Source organism: Antedon mediterranea, chromosome 7, assembly GCF_964355755.1.
Source record: "Antedon mediterranea chromosome 7, ecAntMedi1.1, whole genome shotgun sequence".
NCBI lineage: Eukaryota > Metazoa > Echinodermata > Crinoidea > Comatulida > Antedonidae > Antedon > Antedon mediterranea.
Genome location: NC_092676.1, coordinates 19133104 through 19143433, shown reverse-complemented (window position 1 = coordinate 19143433; position 10330 = coordinate 19133104). Strand labels below are relative to the sequence as shown.

General features: G+C 34.2%; 1 protein-coding gene across 1 annotated transcript; it reads right to left on the bottom strand.

Moving 5' to 3' along the window:
- Positions 1-1447: 1447 nt before the first annotated feature.
- Positions 1448-7940, bottom strand: LOC140054266 (uncharacterized). The gene is made up of 7 exons (XM_072099189.1): positions 7851-7940; positions 6683-6797; positions 5765-5842; positions 4699-5659; positions 3699-3805; positions 2972-3049; positions 1448-2578 (listed from the first exon to the last, which is right to left on the bottom strand). The coding sequence occupies exons 5-7, from the start codon at positions 3785-3787 to the stop codon at positions 2368-2370; spliced, it is 378 nt and encodes a 125-aa protein (XP_071955290.1). The 5' UTR covers positions 3788-3805; positions 4699-5659; positions 5765-5842; positions 6683-6797; positions 7851-7940; the 3' UTR covers positions 1448-2367.
- Positions 7941-10330: the final 2390 nt, after the last annotated feature.

Sequence of the window (10330 nt, the reverse complement as noted above, 5' to 3'; positions counted from 1 at the left end):
CAGCTATTATAGAGCACTGAATATACGATTAAGATATGAGATTTCAGTACTTAAATTTGCACTGATTTTGTATGCGTGTCTTGGAGTAAAATACTTTTGCGCAAGGAGTAGGGCTACCCTATATTGTATACTTATATAATATGCAAATGTGTTATGAAAAGAAATGAGATCTGTATCTATAGCTTTAAAGGACATAATCGTGGGTGAATGTTTTATATCTGCTGGCAAGTCATAGGAAATTAACTATGCCATGGATCCGTTGGAAAACTGTTGTCTTTGTGAATTATTATGTTTAACAAGGTCGGGTTGTTATCTAGAATTTTGCCCTCCTTTATCAAATAAACTGGTAACACTCGAGTGCCAGTCAAATAAAAATACAATTGATAGGGGTCAATCCGTGGGTTGTGCGTTTTTTAAGACTACAATGTGGGTAGCACACTGGATTGCCGCTTTCTGAATAGTGTTGCAAAGGAAGAATGGCGCATTTAAAACACACATTGTTTGGAATTTTACAACATTTTAAACAGCTAACTGATAGTCAAAAAATATAAATACTAGCCTATAAAAAATAACAGCATCATAAAAACGAAACGAACTAAATACAATTAACATTGTTTTGCTCTTTAAACTAGTTTAGTATTACGTAAACATCAGAACACAAAACAAAGTCGATTTAAATAAGATTCAACTCAATACTTTATATAGGTTAGCCTGTATTCTATCTTTTTATATACATTATGAAGATGTGTCCGTTATTTTTATCTAAATGACATCAGCACTTAAGTGGAAATCATTAATAGATAAATGTACTTTGGCCTATATTTATTTGAATGACACGAGAATATAAAATAATGATTTGACCAACAAAGTATAAGTTCACCTAAAATCGGAGATAGGTGTGTGTGAAATAACAGGATGATAATGGTTCACAATTTTAACGGCACTCCTGTATTAGGAGGGCGGTGCTGCAGTCAATACGAACGGACGCATCATAGAACGGAGTTAAACCGATCATAAACATATCTGAGTTATATCGGTTAACTCTCTTATAACTCTGATTAGTCTAGGTTCTAGACCGCAGTGAGTAAAAAGAGAAATATTTTGGCACATGTAGCGTTTCATACGTATTATACGTGAGCTCGTATTTTGTAGTGTCCAGACGTCGGCTGGTGGACTACGTATCTTAAGTTTAGTCTATTATGTTATGTGTTGAATAAATTCCACGAAAAAGGAATAAAAGACTGAAACATAAAAACTACAGACTTAAGGCAAATCTAAACGCCGATATAACTCCGATATAACTCAGATGTCAGCCGATATATCCGATGTAGGCCCTACCTCCGATATAACTCCGATGTCGGCCGATATATCCGATGTACCTCCGATATAACACATACCAATGGAAGCAATTGAAGTAAAGCATTTCATAAATCATACAAAAACAATATCAAAGCTATTTATTTATTTTTCCATCTTAATTTTTCAAACATTGCATAGTTACTTCCAATAGTCGCATTTAATTTCACCACCATCCTTTTTAAATGCGTTTGTAATTTGAAATTTTTTTTTTTATTTGTTGGTAATAATTGTAGGCCTAATACGATTTAAAGCACGAGCGCTATACCACTAACACATCAGATACATGCTTGCTACAGACGTGGCCTGTAAAGTTCATGATTAGGCCAACTATGGCTTATAGTGCATGTACACCCCATAGTGTTACAATACTACTAATGTAATAATAAATACGGTAAGCTTAGTATTGTATTACTATACTAATCATAGCAGGCTTAACAATACCAAATGCTATGAAGTCCAAATGTAACTTGTATAACACCGACTTTGAACTAAAACCTGCAGCGTATAAATGGTAAGGGTTTTCTGATTCAAATTCAGCCACTTGTTATTACAGCCGTTATGGGGGACTGCACTTGCACCTAATCCCAGTAAAGCAAGCTTCGTTTGAGCCGTGCAATAGGGATTATTACACTAAAGCTTGATTGGTTCCCACTCTAGCACGCAACGCATGGACATACGCGCGACGCGCGTAATTTAATCAATCACAAGCAACAGTAAAAAGTCCTTCGCTTCGGATTGGGTAAATTGCCTGCGTTGCGTGTAAAACTTGCGTTGCGTTGTTCAAGTAGAAACCAAGCTTCACGTATGGTGCGCGTTTACAATATAAACACTGTATCAAAAAAGCGCAGTGGACCACTTCGGTCCCACCACCAAAAAGAAATTTAATGGTAGGTAAAATATTAAATTAAATCTCCAAACATTTATTAAAAAGGCATATTTCTGTAAATTAGTGTCCATACGGTAATATTTTCTAGTATATTGGAAGGCCTATACCTTTGGTTAATTTTATTAATCTTTACTTTCATAATTTAGGTCTTTCTTATTGTTGGCAAGCAGAAAATCTAAAAGACGAATTTCCTTTTCTTGTTCAACGTCATATTCTCTGGTGTCTTGGTAATTCGGTTCATTCAACCCCTTTCTTTCATTTACCACATCACGATCCTTCGCTGCTGCTGCTTCTTTTTCGTCTTCTTCCAACACTTCTTTTCTTGCCATTAATCTATACAAAAATATTTTTGATTAGATTTCGATAAGTTTATGTCCAACCAATTATATATAGTTATATTGTCGTTAATCATTATTAAAGATATACTGTCCCCCTGAAAAAATGATTATTATTGTTATTGTTGAATATGCCATTTAAAAAAAAATAGGATTGAAAAAGAATGTATTTATGTATGTAATTTAAAGAAAATATAGTCAAATTAGCTGCGCGTAAATGGGTTTTTGGTTGAATTTAACCATTTATTTTGTCATTTTATAAGTGAAAACATTACTTTTTCTACGGAAGTGATTAATAGTATACTCAAATTCTAATTATTAATCTGTAGGTTTTTGGGGACAATACATCTTTAAGTAATATATAGGTTGAAATAAACATGCCTACACTCACTGTTCAATTAATGCGTCTAATGTGCTCTTTTTACCCCACTGACTAGTGCATCCTGGCCGGCGATGCCCGGCGATGCCGCTGTTAACAAAAGAAAAAATGATAATGGATAATGGTGCATACATTAATAAAAATACATCTCGTATTCTAAAAAAAAAAAAAACACCCTTTTAAACATAAAATAATGAATGGGTGTTTTGTATTGGTTATTCGAATATTTTGCGTTCATTTAACTCATACATAAACATTATTTAATATTATTACCTTTAATTAAACTTAAATATTATCTTTAATATTTTAATTGAATGAAACATTAAGGTCTGTCTACACTATCAAACTTGTATGTAACAAAAAAGTGATGTGTACATATACGGACACGATGACGTCAAATATAACTACCATATTTGGGAAAACAGTATATACTGTATATCAAAAAATAGTTTGATACGACATAGCTTTAGACTTCAGTATGGTATTTTATTCAGCAATATAAATATATACATTGAAGATGTATTTTTATCTTAAGCCTGTTTTCCTGTCGACGTTATTCGACGTTATCGTTAACAATAATCGGCGATCTTCTACGTAAACATTGAATTGTTAACGATTTACAGGAAAAGGTACCCGCTATCATTATCATTTCAACTTGATCGTTTACAAACGATCGTCGTTATCGATCAACGACAATAGTGTCGAATAACGTCGACAGGAAAACAGGCTTTATACTTACCCACACCAGCCTGGCGGAGGTGGAGCTTCTACGCCAACAAAAACCAGAGCTAATAGGCCTACGCACAAAACAATTATTCTAAAATCCATTTTGCTTGATTTTCTTTACTGTACAATGAAACAGTGGTCCATGATTATTTAAATATTTTTCAAGACAAAAAAAAAATGAATGGTAACTTCAAATTATTTGGTCATTAGTATACTATTTATGTGTGTTGTCACATGATTTTTTTGTAGTTTTTACGTTTTGTATCGGTTTTTTTAAATCTACCATTTTTTTTTCCCGTGCGATTTACGAGCAAACGAACTAAAGAAGTTATTATTGCGATTATAATATATAAACGTTTATATTTATAATAAGAAATATACATTTTAAACAATAATATTTACACACGTTCAATCAAATGACGTCATGATTAGTAAGAGCAATACTACAGTTACAATACAACGATTTTAGTTTTATAGATGGACGTCATTTGATTGGATTTTCAAAAATATTATTTTTATCAAATACAGCATGCACGATTATCCTATAGTTCTAGAATGAAAACTGTTCTAATTTCCTTTGTTTTATTCAACAAAAATGTATGTTTATCTAGCCTATTTATCGTCAATCGTTGTGTAGGCCATGGGCCTTAAGAAACCATTTTTTAGTTGATAGTTCTACAATAAAAATCAAATATTCTTTTCACATTACCATTAGGCACTGTATACTTATACAATATAATATATAATACAAATGAGATACACGAAACCAGAAGTAAAATATAGGCCTACGACAAAGCGTTCTTTAAAAGAAAGTGGCTTGAAATGTTGCATATATGCCTACATTATCAATGCATTTTCATTCCACTATCCTGTAGGGGGTGCGTTACTTTACGTTTTATTTGTGTATATATTTGACAATTTGCACTTTACTGCTATACGTGCAGTCTTTACAATTAGTCGAAAACATTTTAAAGACATTTTGAATTTAAAAAAAATACGTCTTTATCTCTTACCTGAGAGGAGTTTAGAACGCAACCGCCAACCGGGATATGACACAGAACCAGTGTGTGTCGAATAGGACGACTGTTATATTTTGATCATTTACAATAAGATTTGAATATGAAAAGGTTTCAGTACAGGTGTGTATCCTACCCATACAAGTCGTTTCTGAACTTTCCACCAAAACTGCTTACGTCATCCAAAGCAATTTTGGAATACTAAAATGAGTTTTGCATTAACCTAAATGTATAGGAAATCTCAGCCATATCTCCGCCAGAGGTGCGCTAACCTCTAAATTAAAGAAGCCCCGTTAAAACAAATAGAAAGTTGTCTAATGTAAAATGATTGTTTTTCATTTTTATTTTCGAAATTTTAAATTACAAAACCCAACGCCAATAGCAGGATGGTTAAAATACAGTAACGGATACATTTAGGAAATATAGGCCTATAATAATTATAAACATATAAGTATTAGGATTTTACAGTTAAAAGTTCTCATTGTTGGGCCTTTTGACCAAATAAAATAGAGTTGATATGAGCTACAAATATATCGATGATTGTCAATACATTCAAGCACTGTGCCGTGTCAAATAAACACAAAAATAGTAACACTTCGAATCTTTTACCTTAGTCGTTCCCACCACCAAGAAGAAATTTCATATATTAATGAAATGTATACTATAAGATGATATTTCTTCAACAAAAAGTTCATCAAAATGTCCTATCTGTGAATAAAAGTATCTATCGTCAGATTGTCTAGTGTCTTGGTATACTTTTGTTTGATCTCATTACTTCTTTTTATAGAAGTTTCTCTTTCCATTGTTGGCAAGCAGAAAATCTAAAAGACGAATTTCCTGTTCTTGTTCAACGTCATATTCTCTTGTGTCTTGGGCATGGTAATGTCTTTCATTTACCGGTGCATTACGCTCCTCTTTTTCCTCTTTCTCTTCCTCCTCCTCTTGTCTTTCCAATAACCTAAAATATTTTGATTATGTTTGATAAGAAGTTCAACCAAATTAAAATATCTATCCAAATAATCGTTGTTTAATCGGTTAAGTTGAAATAAAAATTGTGACGAACCTTTGGAGTAATGCGTGTAATAGACTCTTTTTACCTATCAGACCAGTGCATTCTGGTGGGCGATTGCCGGTGATGCCACTGATAAAAGTAAAAAAAAAACTGAAGTAAAAAACACGTCTTGTATAATTAGTATATACATTATTAGATCACTACGGCTCGTATTCTCGAGAAAAAAATTTTAGCCACATAGACAGCATCCTTGAAAAAGGCTATTCCATTTTAGTCCCGGTCAAAACATTGCCAACGGAAAAGATAGTAGGTTCCCATATAATAGAGTTTTACCATTGTTAAGTTAATTTCGTATCAAATATTTTAAGTTTTACCATTGTTAAGTTAATTTCGTATCATATATATTTTAAGTTTTACCATTGTTAAGTTTTCATATCACATGTCTATTTTTTCTCTTTCTTTTTATCTCCCATTTTAACAATGCAACAATCTACCAGTCTACTTAAGATTGGTTTCAATTTGGATGTAACACGACGATGTAGGAGCAACGCACGACGTAGGCGCAACGCAAGTGAGTTGACCAATCACGAAGCGACAGTTCAAATAATCCAGCGCGTCGTGATTGGTCAAGTTACTTGCGGTGCGCTTACGTCGTGGGGTTGTTGCGTCCTAGTCAAAACCATCGTCAATTGAGCTTAGCTTAGAGGAAACCAACTCCAGTGGTCAAAATCCAATTTTACATGATCAACATTTTATTTTCAATGGGAATCAACCACCGTAACCAGCTCTAATTTTCGCTAGTTGAAAATAAGCATTCTACTCACAAACATTAAATATGTTCAATTAAACTTCAATATTTTGATATTTTTTATTAAATGCAAAAGGCACTAAAGAAACCCACACCAAACCCCCTTACAATCCTTGATTCGCCACCGTCAATGTATAATAAAAATGGTTAGGCCTACTTACCTACAGTAGCCTGGCGGGGGTTGGGCTTGTACGCCCACAAAAACCAGTGCTAATAGTACGCATAAAACAGTTATTCGGACATCCATTTCACTTAATCTTCTTTAGGCCTAGCCAACTGTAAATGAAAGAGTGTTGATATACAAATAATTGTATAATATGCAATTTCTATATCTAAAAATATTACTACTTGTTTGCAAAAGGCAAATAACTGTGGGAAAACCCGACAATACTGTGGGTATCAGTGGCTGAATCTCAATGAATATACAGAATGAAACAGCTAAATCAACGATAAAGTAAAACAGCCAGAAAAATGTGTAGAGTCCTTCATGATGACAACAATTTCCATCATAAAATGTGAAAAATGTTAACGTACTGCAGGTCTTGACGTGGCTTAATCTCCTTCTATACCCCTATGCATTTTGGTTTTTATGTTTATTATTGTATTGTATATGTAAATCCCAGAAAAGTGTATGTTATCCGGCCTTGGAAATACCAATATGAATAGATTTACGGAAAATGATTTATATAATTTATCAAACCAACAATTACGTATATCGAAGAAGTATAGATTATAGTTCGTATTCGTACGTACTGAACTCTTAACTTGGACTGCATTGACAGACATGATGTACTAATGATAATTAAAAACAAAAATTAGATAACTCTTTTAAACTTTTTCGTCAAATAAGGCACATAGGGCCTATAGAAATCGAATATTCGTTAGCCATACATCTCGTCAGAGCAGTATGAAGTCATTTGTAAAGGCCAATTTACACATTACAAGCGGTAAAGCTAAAGCGGACAACAAAAATATAGAATCTATGTATATATTTCCTCTATTATGTTATTTCTTATGACGCGTACGAAACACGGAGCAGACGGGCGCTTGATACAGATTCTACGCGAGACAATCACGCTTACCTTACCGCTCGTCTGTGTAAATTGGCCTTAACGATATAGGCCTATTATGATATGACGAAGCAAACAGTAGATTGCTTAAACCTATATTTACATTATAAATACATGTGTAAGTAAGGCCATTATAATTCTATTCCATTTATTTTCGGTCTCTGTATTATATTTGACAATTTTTGCTTTCCTTTTCCTACACGCACAGTTGTTACAACTTTTAAAGAAGTTTTTGGAATAAAAAAATCGTATCTCTTACCTTTTACAATTGAGGAGACTGTCGGAGTAACAGGAATGAAGCGCTAGTATCAGTGTGTTGAACCAACAGGACTGCATTGACAACGACGTTATACTTATACTGATTATTAACAATAAGATTTGAATATCAAAAGGATTTAGCACAGCGTATCATTTTTTTAAACATACCAAAACATTGTTTCTCAACATTTCAATCTGAATGCAAGTCAGGAAGGTTAAGCCATTGCCATAAACTTTAAGCAATTCCACCTTTTACATATATTATATATAAACACATTAGGCAATGAACAATAATTCGAAACCGCCCGGTGATGATATACTGAAATTTAATTAATTAATTTGAAACGATAAAGATGAGGAAATCTGTGAGAATGAGAAAAAGTCGCCCCAGCCGAGACTCGAACTCAGACCGCCTACTTGATATGCAATATATATATACTGTACCGGTATATATAGGCCTATATATATGAGTAGCCTTCTTCTTGGTTCCCACTAAAAACTTGGTTCCCACTGGGATGTAACGCAACGACGTTAGCGCAACGTAAACAATTGCTTGGTTCCCACTAGAGACACAACGCAAGGACGTAACGCAACGTAAAGCGTGGTTCCCACTAGAACGTAACGCAAGGACGTAAACGCAACGCGAACGTTTTAATCAATGAAAAGCGAAGTTATAGACAGTTAGCAATCACAAGCGAATAAGCCATCGCTTGTGATTGGTCAATTCACTTGGGTTGCGTTACGTCCTTGTGTTGCGTCGCTAGTGGGAACCACGCTTAAGGGATTTGACCAAGCGAAGCGATGGATTTATTCGACTGTCGCTTGTCATTGGTCAACACGTTTGCGTCCATGCGTTGCGTCATAGTGGGAACTAAGCTTAAAAAATCACAAGTGATTCATTATTGGAACAGTCACTTGTGATTGGTCAACTCGCTTGCGTTGTGATTGTCCTTGCGTTGCGAAGTTTATCGACGTCTTGATGATCAAAAATCTCGGGTTGTCTCCGGAGATCACTGCGGAGTTTTGGTGTGAAAGGGGTAAGCCTGTTAGTGGGAACCAAGAAGACCTAGACGCAACGTAAAGCTTGGTTCCCACTAGCGACGCAACCTACGCAACGTAAGAAAATACCATTCCAATAATTGTGTTTTCCCCCGCCTGCGTGAAATCAAACCTTCGATGTTTGCAGCACTATTGCGTCGTCGGTTCCCACTTGTGATTACGCAATACAGCACTTTGCGTCGATATACGTCGCTGCGTTGCGCTCTAGTGGGAACCACGCTTTAAACACGGTGCCGGTAGACGTACTGTATTATATTGAACACCGTTTTCTGCTTCGAAGATTCAACTTCTCGTAAGAGGGAACGCGAAATTGGTAGAAGAGTATATTCTTACGTTGCGGCAGAATTTTCTTCTAGTGTGAACTAAGCTTTAACTGGGACTCCTTCTCAATCAGTTAATCTGTTACATTGCCGATCTAAAATAAACCCGTTTCAAGATTGTTATTTTATTTAGGCTGTGTTTTATTTTTATGTAAAACTAAATAAATGTGAATGAATGAATGAATTTGTTACATCTACTTTATTAATCCGGAATTAGGGCTACACAATTCCGGATCAACTCAACACATTTTTACTTGTACTGTGGTGTAAAATAAGTATAAGGAAATACACAATAATATTTTGCTATAATATACAAATGAATGATACTATTATTTTTACAAATAAGAATTTTATGCAATGAAAGCTCTACCTTTTTTTTCTAGAATACAGAGACAGTGAGTCATATAATACATATTAACATTGGTTAAACAAGTAATATTTCTTACAAAAAACGCCGCTAGACATTTTAAAATTAATCATTTTTCTTTTGATTAATTTATTATTAAGTATTAAAAAGATGTCCTTTAATCGCAAAAATACATACAAATCACAGATAGTTATTTAATTATGAATCACATGCCCATTTTTGTACTAGTTAATTGTATACACAGCATTTGAAAGTACCTGTACATTTCCAACAATGTATTACTTGCCAACAAATATTAATCTACTAATTCAAAAATGGCATTTAAAAATGGTCAATTTTGAACTTAAATGTGCTGTAGCCTGTTTGTGTGTGACCTCAACCCGAACCTGAACTGTTTCTAGGCATGCAACTGAAGAGACAACGTGTGTGGTACAAGTGAAAATTCTTCTACAATCTGCTGATTCGCGTCAACCAATCAAAGGGCAAGAATCCAAAATTGTTCAACCGTGATACCTCATAGACTGTCTTTTCCCAGACGTTTTTTGGGTCCAGCAGCTGGGACCTATAAATTATAGTCGAGTTTCCAAATTCGCAAAACTGTCGGTCTAAGATAACAGCTTATTAATGAATAATGTCCTCATGGGACATAGCTGGCTAGAGCAGCGGCGCGAAAAATGACTCGTACAATATTAATTTTTTAAGAAATATACTTTTATTACTATAAAGTAGCAGGTA